General features: G+C 44.9%; 1 protein-coding gene across 1 annotated transcript in view; it reads left to right on the top strand.

The window, feature by feature from the left end:
* LOC142591567 (uncharacterized) overlaps nucleotides 1–14,918 on the top strand; it is a 28,200-nt gene extending 13,282 nt beyond the window's left edge. Inside the window, exons 3-5 of the mRNA XM_075703879.1 lie at nucleotides 1,046–1,129; nucleotides 3,334–3,378; nucleotides 14,782–14,918. Coding sequence (XP_075559994.1) covers nucleotides 1,046–1,129; nucleotides 3,334–3,378; nucleotides 14,782–14,918 — 266 coding nt within the window. The remainder of the gene's footprint in view (nucleotides 1–1,045; nucleotides 1,130–3,333; nucleotides 3,379–14,781) is intronic.
* The last annotated feature ends 484 nt before the right edge of the window (nucleotides 14,919–15,402 follow it).

The following is a 15,402-nucleotide window of genomic DNA, read 5'->3' as shown; positions in this document are numbered from 1 at the left end:
CCTATTTAAATACCGCTCCTTCGTACGCATAGTCTCGAAAGCATTCCTACCCCTCTTCACCATCTCCAATGTTTCAATACAGAGTGAGCGCCTTGACGAAGGGCAAGTGTCAGTTAGGGTCCTGGCCATCAATAAAGCAGTTGATGGGGTGCAGAAGCACTTTACAACCATTTTCGAAGGCCATATACAAGCGTGTAAACAGAACTATGCAGTAAATCAACTTGAGTCACATTTATTCAAGAAATGTAAGCCATTATTCGCATATAAACCTTATTATGTGTAATATATCGTCGAAAGATACGTAATTTTTTACATAGATATAACAAATATCAGTTGGAAAGCAGAGAATATTCTAAAAATGCCATCTTCGTGTAAAAAAGAAGTTATATTTCAGAGGTAGCAAAACAAATGTGAACTATGTCTACTGAATAAACGTCTCATTTTGTTTCTTCAATGAGATGTTTTTAATGGTAGATTGAAAACATATTTGAGAAAGGTAATATTCGCCTGTTATATTCATTGGGATTGTCCGCGCCCCCTATACAACCAATACATCCGATGGTGATGGCATTGACTGCTTTCATTTTGTGCTTGTCGTTACCGTCATCAAACGTGAGCTAATCATTTACGACTCTTGTCCTATCGCTAGGCATTGCTAAGGATGGCAAGTAAGCTGCTACCATTCAATAGTCGGATAGCTCGGCTCACTTGGGATTATCTGCGCACATGTTCGCTTTTTTTGACCCAAGGTGTGATTGCCACTTTAAATATTAAACCGGCTGTGAAAAGACTAGAATGTAACGTGTCGTTCTCTTTAGATACCATCATTTAGCACAATAGAAATATTTAGTTTGTGCATATGTTTCTTCGGCAAAATGAAAGAAAAAAGATAACACTTTTATGGTGCATTCTTTTAAACGCGCCTTTCTCTAGAAAAAACGGTTATTGCATTGGCTTCGTAGACTGCTTTAGGTATCCCTGTTTGTGTGTCTCTGTTTTTCTGTTTTGCAAATGCCTTCTTATAGCATCAAACCGTGCTTTGCAGACCCCAACGATGGAGCTCAAGGCGACCTCAGAAAACTCACAGAAAAACAGGCCGTCGTTATGTTTCAAGTAAAACCTGTAAATGGTATGAGTGCTATGTTTTTCTGTGTGCGGTACAGAATAACATTTAGCAACGCGAATGCGAGCTTTCGCGCTGATGTAACATTTGTTCAAAAAGGAATATTGCCTTTCTATTGAAGGATGAAAAGTTGTAAGGTGATTTTCAAGAGCGGGGCATGAAATGGGTGGGGGGGGGGGGTTTCCTTGACGTTAAATAACGCTGATATAGTCGGAGATGACACACAGCGTGCTTCAGCAAAATGCCAAATAAATATAGTTGTAGTGAAGTTGTGCTTAACTGGGAACCGATATGGGAAAACTTCCCGCGTGATGTTTGCTTTACTTTCGTAGAATAGTTGCAAGATCGATTTATGATTAGCAACTTCGCACCTTTCGAAGAAAGTAAGCACGGACGCGTTAAAGTGAAAAATTTTAAGCAATCACTCTAATCTTTTGTTGTAAGACAATAGTGCAGAACACATTGTGGACCAAGCAGGAAGGCCCTGAGAAAATACGCTTTACCAAGGCAACCCAAATATAAGAGAAAGAGGGTAAAGTGAATAGAATTAGCAATCACGGAAGTAACACTTCAATTCACAAAGAGTTATTTCCTTCATATACAAGAGTACATAATATATGCCACTCTGGAACAACTCTAAAGAAACCAAATTCATACGTTTTAGTCTGGCTGAATATCGTCACTGTGTAGTGACTGTCAAGAACACAGTCGCAAAACTGTGAATGCCGAAACTAAGTCTTTACTGCGCGAACTTGTGCTCCTAAAATCAAGTCACATCCAAAGTACAATGACAGTGGCGAACACAGTCGGCGGTCGTCGCTAATCGGATCTGCCGTACAAGCATGTGGGCTTTCATACGGGCATTACCGAACGTTCCAGAGTAATCGCTAGTGCCCGCGTGTCTTCCAGAAGTACTGCGCGATTCGCATGGCTTATACTATCAAATCGTTCAACGTTCGGTGACAACAGATAGAACCATAGATAATATTCGAGAAACTTCGATACATGCCACGCGCGTCCTGCGCTGAGCCAAACGTTTAACATTTGTTAGCCTGCGAAAAGCGGTCCCCCGAGAAGGATACGTAAGTGCACGCATCAATGTTGGGGTCAGTAAATGCTCACGAGCGCGGCCTGACTTTTTATGGTATCGCGTGTTCTTATACACAATTTGGCAAGTTTAATGCATTCTTCCGTGGAATATAGTTATACGAAAACGAGAACCGGCTAGACTTTGCATGTATTTCTAACGGCTGTCTCCCTTCCTTTCTATCTCCCCCTTCTACTCTGTTTCTCTTTTTATCCCTCTTAACCCTTCCCCCTGCGCAGGGTAGCCAACCGGAACTACCTCTGGTTAACCTCACTGCCTTTCTCTGCATTATTTTCTCTCTCTCTCTCTAACGGCTGAACATTATAATGCCGCTTTAGCAACGACATGGATATTTCCGGCTTATTATAAGCGCTATCAATCTTTGGGGAACCTCTTATTTTAAGAACAACCTTGAGAAAAAAGTGGGAATCTTGGACCCACGCATGCGTACAAGAAAAATAGACGAATGCGTAGGGCATACTGTGCGGAAGTGTGGAGCGCGGGTCAATGATTCGTGGCCCGCCATCCAATGTCATGTTTTCGTCTACGGTTCACGAAAGTCAGGCTAAACAAAAGCGATGTCAGACACAGAACGGGATAAAGACATTGAGAAACCACTCACCAAATCCGCCATGCTCTCTACTGAGAAGATCGATGAGGATGAGTTGAATTTTAGAATTGGCTTGAGTATGCTGTCTGATAAATAGCCGAGGCTTTACTTTTTTCTCATAAAATATTTGCTTGCCTACTCCAGAGTTGTTGTAGACAGGATAAAAACCGGTTATCAGTAGAAGTTCCCCCGCGCAGGCTATGCAGTGGGTGCGTATTGTGTAAAAAAATATTTTTATTTTGAGACTAAATTCGCCCCAGTGGATTGTACGGCGAGTGACGACGATAGTGTGGAGAATACGGGGCTAAAAATAAACAGTACTGTTGCCCTTTGAGCGAGCACTATTTCTCGGATATACTTTCGGTTGTCGGGGCCCAGATGAGAGCGGCTTATTTGAGCTTTGCCATAATACAAGAGGTAGAAGCTACTTGTTTAGGACTAAATGAAATGTTAAATGTTTCCTCTACTGCGTAGCGGAATGTGAGTCTTCAGCATGCGTGTTCTCTCTTTCAGACGGCGACAGCGAAGGAATGGGCGTAGACATGAAAGAAATGCCAAGTGAGTAGCCGAGTCGTGTCTAAACTGGACAATGACATCATTCAAGTGGACGCTGTTAGAAAGGAATTCTAAACAAATGGAAAAGCAGGAGCTTTGCGATGGAAACGCAATAATTTAGCAATAGCTCCCCCTTTTGTGAGCGAGCAAATAACAAAAAATTTACCAAGCCTCAGTGACAGCTTCTTCCAGTCTTTGCGGTAGCTTGACATAATGGCGGATCCAGCGTCCTACATCAGGGGGCTTGCTGGAATGGAGACTGGTGGGGCACGGACGGAGAGACGGGGAAGGGGGGGAGGGGGCGTTAACTTTTTATTGTATAGATTTACTGTTATCACAATACCCTGTCCATAATATAAATACTCTTATTTTTGTTAACGGTCATCCCACTCATTCGTTCTAAGCTGCTTCCCCGCTCGTACATAGTTTTGGGAATTAAAATTTTACGCGCAACCACCCTTCCAGTACGTCTAAAATAAACTGTCCAATCTCTCTATATCACAAAAATTGGTTCTGAAGTATTACGGGGAAAACAAAGACAATGTCATTGTTGGAAGGAGTGAGTACTGATCTTGGTGCTGTAATTCATGCGATTTAAAAGAATACTTGCGCTGGGTGGAGTGCAAAGTTATTAAATAACACACATAGATTACTGTAGTTATGAAAATTATTTTATTTTTGCACACTAAATGTAGTTCACGTAATATTGCTCAAATAATCATTGTACATTTATTCTAAGATACAATAATGACGCGATATGTTGCTGGTACATAGGCGACTATATGTCTAAAACCTCAAGACGAAAGAAAGCACGGAACCATCGATACGGCTTGTACAACTACACACTGCCAAAATAACGTTAATAGAATCATGCCCGTCGAACAAAGCTTGCTGTATTCAACAAAACCATGGTAATATTTTTATGCAAAAAAAAAAGTTGGAGACACAAGATCAGTTCAAGCTCTTTTTGCAAACGATTCACCCAGCACCGTGGAGGTAGGGTGGACCTGGTGGTCTGGAGCTTGACTAGGCGGATGTCGCCACCATCACCAGTGGTTACATATTGTGCACCCGGGTGTTCAGGAACGTGCCGCTGACTGCACTTTCCAGCGGCTCACGAGTCCTGAGGGGGCCAGGCAGAAGATACGGCAAGGACTTAACGACTAAAAATTAACGTTTATTGCGTTATTATGGAGCGGTGAGCTCTACAAGCTTCCTCACGGAGAGCGACACACAGTCAAGCTTTCTCAAATGCTGAAGCCTGAAGTCCGTTGGCGGGGGGTCCTTTAACGAGCCTCGATCGCCGTTGCTCAAGAGGAGGAGAGAGCGAATGCTTTTTACGCTTGGGGCCACGGCTTGGTACATAGAAGCTAGCTTAACGGATTCTCCAACCGCCACTGGCCCAGTAGAGGGAAAGGCACTGGCACTGCCGGCGTCTTCCTTCGGGAAAAAGAGAAGAATGCGCGAATGCCCGCCCGAAGCTTAAGCGTCCCGCTTGCTGAACGGAGACAGCACTGTGGCTGCTACGCAGACATCAGGGCGTCGTGCGAGCCATGGGGAAGGAGGGGAGAATGCGCGCACAAAGGCTAACGCCGTTACACCGTAGCAACGTTTTTCAGCAGCTGCGGGCGCCAGGGCATATTTGAAACGTGTAAGCCGTCACCATTGCTTCGGCGGCACTACATAAATTATTACACACACTGGCCAGTCGTAACACTCAGAAATTCAATGCATAGCATATAGCAGTGGCATAGTTACAAAATATTCATTCGAATTTAGTAGTCATTAGTAATGCTACATAATCAACATGATGTCAGCAAGAAGAGAACATTCCCTCCGCAAAACGGACAACATAAACAAAATAGTGATTATACATGTCGCAAGCTGCAGCGCGGGCTACAAAACGCAAGTATAATTAGAGCTACTCGATGACAAGCTTGATGACAACGCAACGAGCACAGGCCAAGGTGATTGGAGCACGGCTCACTGGGAGAGAAGTCAGAGGCGAGGAGGAGTGATGCAGCACTCGGGCGCTTAGAGTTTTCGGTATATATTCGGGGTCAAGTCCGAACACTACTGTAGGAAAACGCAGCTAGTCGCCGCAATACGTTGTCTTATCGGACGCTCCGCCGGTGCGGCATGCGTCGACGTTACCTAATCTTTCGTGCCTAGGGGCGATAGGTACCTCACGATACTTTTTTGTGCGGCCTTGCGCGCTATGATCGTGCAATAAAGGCTGAATGGAAACACCGGACGGAGAAGCTCAGATGGGCTCACAGGCAGCACGGGGGTTGCGCGATAGGGCGTATCTCGAACAGGCAAGCTGACTAAAGCCGTCGACGACTCGGACCAACCAGAGTCACCGCTTCACGCACCCTCTTCCCCTGATGACCTTATGCGGTGTTAGGTAATGTGAAAATGACAAGTTCAAACTCGATAAGGGTAACGAAAAAATCACCGACGATTAAGATATTCCTTACTGCTAAATTTGACTGTAGCTCTGTTCGTGTTTTCACTTTGCGATATACTGGCTGGCGCCGACATCGTTGCGACACATTGCAAACGGAGCCCAGAGGGTCGCGAATGCATCGCTAATCGGAAGATTGTGATAGGCAGCGCGAGGATGACGCGTAGGCGCGATTCACAGAAGCCGCAATAGACAGACCTGCTTTCAAGCAGCGCTTCATTTCCATATACAGTATCGGTGGACGCGGTCGCCGCATGCCTTCGGGGAATAGACGACGGCGCGCTACTCTGGCGCCATCTCGTAGCGGTCGTCATCACAGAGCCCGTCTTGCGTGGCGCTACCCCTTTCTTCGCATGCTTACGCCATACTTTCTTCCTCCAGTTTTCTCTTCGAGCTCGCTTCGCTACTACGGTCTTTCATTTCCCGTCGCCTTCCGCGTTCGCTCTTTCATCCTTCGCTATGCTCGTTCGCTCGCTTACGCCGAGGGAGGACGCCGAGGGCTGAGGCAAACACGGAAGGCAGGAATGGGCGCCTAAGAGCTACGCTCTAAAACAACTGCCTTAAAAGGGTACCGACAAACCTTTTTTCGACTGTTTACTTTTTACATTAAATGAAAGGCCTAGACCTCGATACCCAACAAAAATAGTGACAGGAAATAAGCCTCAGAGCGCCAGTAATAATTTAGTATGACAGCATTTCTACTACTACTTTAGGTATTGTATGCAAGGATCTTATTGTGTCATGTCGTCAGAGCACAGTATGTCGTCACGTGGTAGCAAGAGACATTCGCTCGGTCTCAATCGGTTGTCCATTGTGCTGGCGCATTCGCTCTCACAATAAGTAGAACATTACGAGGTGATCGACCGAGCCAGAGTCAGTGTCAAAACGTCGCTAGCCGCGTTTCATGAATGTGGGTGAAGCGTCTCGTGTTAACTATCAAGCGCATCGCATCCCATTTAAACGAGGTAACTCGCTAGGAAAGCTTATCAGATCAAATGCCACAAACAGGGCTAGTTCGAGACGAAAAATGCGCATTTCAGCGTTCCATGCAAACTGAAGCGTATCGTATCAGGAATTACGCCAACGCATTCGATGCGGGATCACCACCCGTCCACAAATCGGCGGCGGCAGCTGCCGCACTGCGGGACCTGCAAACAAAAATGGCGGCTTACGGAACAAGCCGCACGCCATTTTTTTTAAGAGAGACGCTGTATACCTCTACCCCTCAATGCATTAGTCGTGTCGTTGGGCGAAGAGTCAACAAATCACAGCAGGAGGTGGGCGGCTAGGTTCCTTGCAGCAGCACCAGATGGCACTCGCTTCCACGCGTCCGTATAAAAATGGATTAAAATCGGATATATTGTCGGTGTTGGAAGTGAACCAACGATCGATGGGCCGGCTAGCTTTCGGTGCCCATGGTAAAGCGACCAATGAGGCATTGCAAGGGGACATCAGTTGGGACTCGTTTGAAGTCAGAGAAGCGTAGAGAAAAATTAGTTTGGAGAAAGAGTCAGCAACGCGGACCAAATTAAACGTGTGATGGAGGTAGGGAAACAATGCGGCATGTTTTATTAGAATGAGAAGCTATCTACTCAGCGGTTGGTTACGTGCCTGAAGCCATCGCGTTCAGCGAAAGCAGGGTGAAAATAAACGTGTCCGAAATAGAGATAAGGAAAAGGTGATTTGAAGTTTGGTGGAAGAAAAGAAGAGAGATCACAAACAACGGAGGCGCATAAGAAGAAAGTACCCAATAGGGGTTCAGAAAATTTTGCGCTGTGAATTGTGCCATTTCTTTACAAGAGAGGTAAGACAATACGTAAAATAATAAAAACTGCTAGCTCTGCCGTCATTGAAAGTAGATGTGAGCATGAAATGGCAACCGGTAAAGCAGATTGGTTGGAGGTGATATTAGGCACGATCTTATAATGGGCCTAGTGCATATTCGGAACGCCACACCCTATCACACCTCACCACACCACGCCATACCGTGTAGTGGTGCAAATGGAAGCTGCGCAGCCAGAAGAAGAAAGCCGGCTGAAGGCCGCACGACAGCCACCGAAATACGCCAGGGAGACAGAGCGCACCACCCAGCTAGGAGAAGCATGAATTGAATTTTGTAGTTTGTGCAGAGAACCACGATTTGATTACGAGGCACGCCTTAGTGGGGACCTCCGGCTATATTTTGACCATTAGGGGAGGTTCAACGTGCTCCTAATGCAAGGGACACAGACGTTTTTGTATTTCGCCTCCATCAAAATGCTGCCGCCGCGGCGGCGATTTGATCCCGCGACCCCACGCTTAGCAACCGCAACACCGTAACCGCTAAGCAACCGCGGCGGGTAGAAGCGTCTGAAGGAGGCGCCACGAAACGTAGCGCCATCTCTCGGGGCGACAAAAAACCCGCGCCGCGAAACTCGCGGACCGATGGCATTCAGCGCTCAGCGCCAAAAGATGACAAGGAAGTGAATAGTACCCTCCATCTGCCTTTTGAACGACGCCTTATTGGAAATGCCAAATAAAACTTCAGCGTACCAGAAGGGACAGCTTTAGTGATATTGTGAACAAACATTAGGAAGAACTAGGAAGCAATATCTTTTGTAACTCGTTTGGCAAGTAACTAGCGTACGTAAAGCAGTCCTTTACAAATGGTTGGGGCCAGAGACCGCATTCTGTAAAGTTTTGACTAGTTGCCCTGCTTTTTGTTCTTGCAATTTGCCCGCGCGTTCTCGTTTGGGTGCCCGGATAACAGCTCTGGCATCTGGCTGAAGGTCTCTAGAAGAGCACCGCAGTGACAGCTAAAACCATTTCATGATTATCAAGAGCTTGGTATCGCAACCCACCGCCCTCTTTCAAAGCAGGCGCTCTAGCATCCGCCCATCCATCCGCGGCAGCGGCAGCGCCTTCCATGCGGGCGAAATAAAAAAAAGAAGGTCGCATAGCGTTTGCCGCACGCGTGTACCGGTTAAGATTACGGTTGCATAAGCTGCAGTTGCCGGAAAGCGGGAACTGCAGCATACGAAGCAGGGAGTGACGTAAGTACACTTTCATATGTAATAACCCGCCTAGCAATTGATTTCATCCGTGTTCTGATAGCACTATCGAAAGGCCACACTAGTTAGGACTCCCGACGACCAGCGTAAACACGATGAGTGAAGACAGGAAGAGCAACGTAAATATCCACAAAGCATCGTGCTAGGGCTCGGCAGTACCCAGTTCGAGGCTACGCCCCATTCGTCTATCGGATCAAATGACACCCCTGCTTCCCTGGTGAACCACCTTCACAGCCTGGATTGGAGTCCATTCTTTTTTCGCTTATGAGTACATTACGCGCTTTTAAACAGTGTCTTCTTTGTCAGTACTAAATGGGAATAACATCTGCGAGTTATTTTGATTTGCGGTGTCAACCTGATCAAGTCCACTTTGAAGAGATAGAAGCCGTAGCGGCCGCGCTCGATTACTCATGGGCATGGCACCATGCCGGAAATTTTATTATTATGATACCATACTGTACGTTTCTGCAAACAAACTGTCCCGTAGATTTGTCCACATATGCAAATTAACGAGAAGCTGAAGGCATGCACCTAACACCAGCAGGGTGTCGGGTACATTCGGTGCATTTCGGTGCTTTAGGTGCACTTCACGCGGGAGAAAAATCACGCATACGGAGCGTAAGAACGCTAACTTACAAATATCACACCAGAAAGCGTTAGCTGGCCGGACAGGAAAATGCTCATTCATGTACATGGTGACGTATGGGAATATGTGGCACGGCAAATGATTAAGGTACACTCCTAGAGTATACGCGTAAACGCGGCTACTATCCTGCTCCCACGTGACGACATAATGTGTCTTGACGTCAGGACACAGTACCTTCCTAGGGAAGGACACCGCAGCTGGCTGTAGAAAAGCTAACACATTAAACTATTGAAGGCTCTCTGAGGCTCATCCCCCCCTTTTTTTTCTATGGTTTAGACCTCTAGGACATTCAGGGAATGCAAGGAAATGAACAGTCGAAAATATCATGTCAGTACCCTTTAAGAAGAAGCTTCAGTTTTGGTCAACTCCCATGCCGCATATTCAAGTGTATGTGAAATGCAAAAATGTGTTTAGAAAGAAACCACTGGATCTATTTGAATTATATTTGTAACATTTAAGAAAAAATGTTAACATCTAGAAACTGCTTGAACGAGAATCTTCGTTTAAAACCTGGCATTTATTCAGAAAAGCTCGTAAAAATTCGTAAGTTATGAAATATAGAAGAGCGAGGTTTACATATCCGTAACTCTGAAGCGAAATTATGCATGGTCGTTCTGTAAGCGGCATCCGTTAGCCATCTAACGTTGAGGAATGAGATATAAGAATTTACGGGTAACCCAAATTTGTTGCAACGTTTGCTAGGCTTTTGCAAAAGTTCCATTCACAAGTTATTGGCATATTTTATAGGAGCACATAATTCAATGTTTTGGCGTTCACGGTTGTCCACATTATATATAATATGAGGTACTTACCGAATGGAGATATAGTTTTTCCTTGGGGCGTTGCAGGGCTGGAAACCCGGTAGTCTTGTTTCTTTCTTAACTTTTGCAATTTTCAACAAATAAAACAATTTATTGCCACCTAAATAATTTTCTTCTTACAGTCAATATATCCTATACTTTTTAAAGTAACAAACCTAGTACAATGCGGTGCAGGTGTTTCATGGAAAAACAATTTCTCCGTTTCCGTGTATTTAGATTGGAGCCCGAGAGCTAAAGCTAAATCTTCGAGGGGCCCTGAACCACTTTTTATCGAACTGGAGAAAGGCATTTGAAGTGAAAATAGGCGATTTCAGAAATTCTTGGCCGCAAAAAGTACTTTAATGCATTCTGAAGAAGCGGAGTTATTGGCACTTAAACACGGCCTCCGCTGTTTTCCCGTTCCTTCTTCAATACCTTGCACTGCGAAGGCTACGGCGCGGTGGGGCATGCCCACAACGCTCCGTCTTCTAAATGTCACCGTGGCGCACAGTTCCAGTCATTTTGCTGCCTATGACGCGATAAACATGGGCAAAACGCGGTTGCCCTCAGCGACACGCAGTGCGCTTAGCCAGTGGACTCGTGGTGGCACCCCGCGGCGGCCGCACTATCTACGTCATATAGCCGACCGCAGCTTAATGCCAGCTATAGGCCAATAGCAGTAGTCAGAGGTAATAACGAAATAGCGCGTCCGATGACGAGATAGTGCGTCTAGAAGAGAGTGAAGACAAGGCTTGCTGTTTAAAAGAGAGCGTCTGAGAAAAAGGTGACTTCACGATATGCTTGAGAACTACGCGCACCGCGTACGACAGCAAAACTTGGCTGAGATGCTCACAGCAGCGTATGCTACCCGCGGGTTATGGTATTTCATCTAGCGCGTGGGGTGGTTCAGGGCCCCTTTGAGATGAAATAAAGAACTACTATAGCTGTTATACAGATTTATTATAGCATTTACGGCCTTAAGTACGTGAAGGGGAAGCACCGTTGCGCGGCACTTCGGTGAGCGTCGTTTCAAGGATTTCAGTTTGAAGCACGGTAAACACTTTCGTAAAGATGGCTTTAATATAGAGAGAGGGATCTGGGAGCGTCGTGCCATACATTTCCAAGCAGTGCAATTGAGTAGCAACCGTTCTATCGCTTCTACGCGTCTCGTTCGGTTTACGGACGACGGAATCGCCGAACGATTCCATAAATTGGACGCAGTATGCGCTCCCAATTAACTTTTAAGGTGAAAGCACAAGAAGCGAAATGTCATACTAAAAGTTGCGGGTGATGAACGATAGTTAAAACGCAGCCATCATGAGAATTCAAGTTGAAGTGAGAAACACAGGTGCTGCCATGTTGGACAACGCACTTTCCTAGCATAAGTTGTCATTGCGTTTATGTTAAGCTCAACAAATAACGTAGCGTAACGTAGCGTACGTAAACCGAAGAAAGCCAATACGATACGTAGCATGCGCAGTGAGGACAACGCGATTTAGTTACTCACGTAATGCGTTTATATTTGCTTGCAAATTCTATTTTCAAGATATCTATTACCTCCAGAGCACCGCCACATTTGATAAAACGTATTACGATATCTGTGGCATGCCGCGGTGATGAACTTAACAGACAGGTTTAATATAGCGATTGTCGCCTTACGTACGCTAAACGTAACCACCTTTGTGGAACATTACGGTGTGCGTCCTTTCAAGACTTTTAGCTTAGCGTACGGGAACGCAAACGTAAGGAAGACGTTATAAAACAGGGTGCCATCTGGTGCCTCGTGCTAAACGTATTCAGTCCTAGACAATCGATTAGAAACCATCCTGTTCTTGCTATGCCCACGCGTCTCGTTAGTCTACGGGCGTCGGTGTCATCGAACGATCTAAGAAATTGGACGCGCTATGCGATCATAACTAACGTTTCAAGTGTGTTCAGAGAAAGCGAAAGCTAATTCCAATAGTTATTGGCAATGAACGCGAGTCACAGCGCAGCCATCACGAGAATTAACGCTGAAGCGAGATCCATAGGTGCCGCCATGTTCGACAACGCTATTATCTTAGCGTACGTAAACATTCAAAATTTAAACTCGCCAAATATTGTACGTTATCATAGCGCACGTAAACCGCAGAAACCCAGTAATGGTCAGAGCATGCGTAGCATTGGCAACGCTATTTCTTTACGTATGTAATGCGCTTACGTTTGGTTGTAGTCGCTAAACTAAACTAAAGCTGTCTAAATATTTAGCTGTTTCAACTTTCGTTTTGTGGCTGAAATAAGTCGACGGTTATTGCTCTACCGAAATTATTAGCTAGCTGAAGGCAAAACGCAAAAGGACTATGTACATCGATTTAGGTGCACGGAAAAAAAAAAAGCTTCATGTGGTAAATATTAACCCTGACTATGGCGTGCCACATAATCATATCGGTTCCGGCGCCAACATGCCGAGAATTTTTGTTTAATGCACCATCTTTGTGCACCAGCTTTGTCGCGAAATAGCTGACCCTATCAATGTTTTTGTTTACAAATTGATCTAAATAGTAGGGTTAAAGAGTGTAACACATGGGCCATGGATTTAAATGTTAAGAAATTTAAAGTTATGTGAGTATCGCGCACTAATCTAACTACTCCTGCTTGCTATGAATTAAATAGTTTTCCTTTAGATCCTGTTAGCGCTTACAAATACTGATGTGTCCATATAACTAAGGATCTTAGCTGGAAGCATCACATCGGTTATATAACTGACAACAGTTATCGCATGCTTGGTTACCTGCGCCGACATTTTTGTAAAGCAGCTTTTTCTGCTAAACTGCCTATGTAGAAGACATTAGTACATTCAAAATTAGAATATGCTTCTGGAATTTGAAATACCGGTTTCACGAACTTAACATCCTCACTCGAGATGATCTAGAATGATTCGGCGCATTTCATTCTTTCCAATTGCAGCCGTACTACCAGCATAACTTCAATAAAACTAACACTATCATTGCCGTCTCTTGAGCTTCGTAGCAAAGTATCTCGCCTTAGCATTCTTCACAGAATTTATCATCATGACGAATTGGAGCATGCTTTTATTTCGCAGCCATTTTATTGCTCATCCCGCATTGACCATCGTTACAAAGTAAACGTCGTCAGTTCTAAAACGAATGCCCTTTTTCATTCCTTTCTACCTTGTACATCGACAAAGTACAATCGCCTTCCGCCCGCCGTAGTATTAATACCAGATCATGATTCATTTTGTGCATCTCTCGTGCGATATCTTGATACTGATCCATGAGATCTTTTTTTTTATTTCTATAGACAGACATAAGTTTTTTAGTGCCTCGTGCTTTGTGCATACGTTCCTCAGTTTGTGATTGTTGTTTGAGCTACTGTGTAGCGTCGCTGCTTTATCACAGTTTATTCTATTGATCAATTGTTTCTACTTTAACGTGTATTTGACTCTTTATTGCTGCTTTTATAGTATTTGGCTTTCTAGATTGCCTTTTTCTCATTAGTCTTGATCGTGTTCGTTAATTTTTCTCTATATGTTATGTACCACTCCCATCTTTGATGCGTGTTCGCTTGAGGATAGTGATATAAAATTAAAAGTGTGTGGATTTGTCCTTATATTAATGTGCGCCGCTTCGAATAATTAAGCTCAAAGACAAATGTTGTGCTATGGACCACAGTGAACTTTTGAAAAATAAGCATGAGACCTAATATATTACCCCGTAGAAATGGAGACATGACACATCTAATTGCATTTCCAAGTAAGCTCACGCACGCAATTGTTCACGTTCTTTCTCCATCAGAAAACATTCGTGTGATTTCGCTTCGTAGTAGCGTGCATGTATCTCTTCGTGTTCGGCAGACACTCCCGCTATCTGACCTACATGATCACGGTTCACACTACTTCACCGCTCAGCACATTTTGCTAATACAATGTCTCTGGAATTGTCTTGTTTTTCTTGACAAGGAACCAATGATCATACGTGGACTATACCACCCCTTCCACCCTCCCAAAAAATCAAGATTTGTTTTGTAAAGGAATTACGGACTTGCTGGCATGTATTTCTTTAAGTGAGGTCGTTTAGCTGCCATTTGAAGATTAAATGTGCAAATTCAAACAGAACGGATCGGGCCACCGCCGGAACTGAAACTGTAGCAAATATGGCTATGCCACTTAATTCGTTATATATGTGCCATACGGTGCTGGAGCATTCGGCAAGGTGGTCATGGCCAGCTAAGCTTAGAGTGATTCGCAAGGTAAACTTCGAGTTAAAAACAGAAGGGGGATAAATGCAGAGATAAAGCAAATGACCATGATTCCCGAATGATGCAATACAACATAATCCAGAAGGAGTCGCACTTATAGCTTCACGCATATTATTTCTCACCTACATACCCTAGTTTCTTTACCACATTGAGTTGAACTTAACATTTTCACTCACCTCTTCCCAGTGACCACAGAGAAGGGCGATGAGGGTGAGGGCGGAAGGAGTGACCCTGTCAGTGACACCTCCAAGGCCGTGCAGAAGGCATTGGGAAATGCCGTGGCTGAGTTCCTTCCAGCCGCCATGAGCGACACCCATCGGTGATCTCTGCTGTTTGATGAGTAATAAAGAAGTGCTACGGATGAATGACTCTGCCCAGATGCTCTGACGTTAGCCACGCGAGTCTTTAGTAGTGCTCTGACACTGTGAAATACGACTGCGATGTGTTGCAGTTCGTAGAACACGTTAAAAGTTCTAGACCATTGACGCCTCATAATGCGCCTCAGCGTCCAGCGTAAAAGTGGAAGCAGCCACGACGTGGGCCATAGATTGTTTTTGACAGAGTGTTAGCATAGCCGTGGTGCTAATGCGGCAACGCGTTGCCATTGCTGCCACCGCCGTTCTCCGTACTATAGCAACATTTCACATTTGACCGGAGCATCCTACTTTGTTCATTTGCCGCAACTCCTGGGGCCATGCGTCATCTTCATAAACTTCCCACCATGCGTGATGGCTCCAGAACACACCACCCCTTCTTAAGATGCATTAAATGGTTCCGAAATTTTAGAGTGCACTATCACTAAGGCCC

This window comes from Dermacentor variabilis, chromosome 8, assembly GCF_050947875.1.
Source record: "Dermacentor variabilis isolate Ectoservices chromosome 8, ASM5094787v1, whole genome shotgun sequence".
Classification (NCBI taxonomy): domain Eukaryota; kingdom Metazoa; phylum Arthropoda; class Arachnida; order Ixodida; family Ixodidae; genus Dermacentor; species Dermacentor variabilis.
The sequence above is the reverse complement of the archived record's forward strand: the minus strand, read 5'-3'. Positions and strand labels throughout refer to the sequence as shown.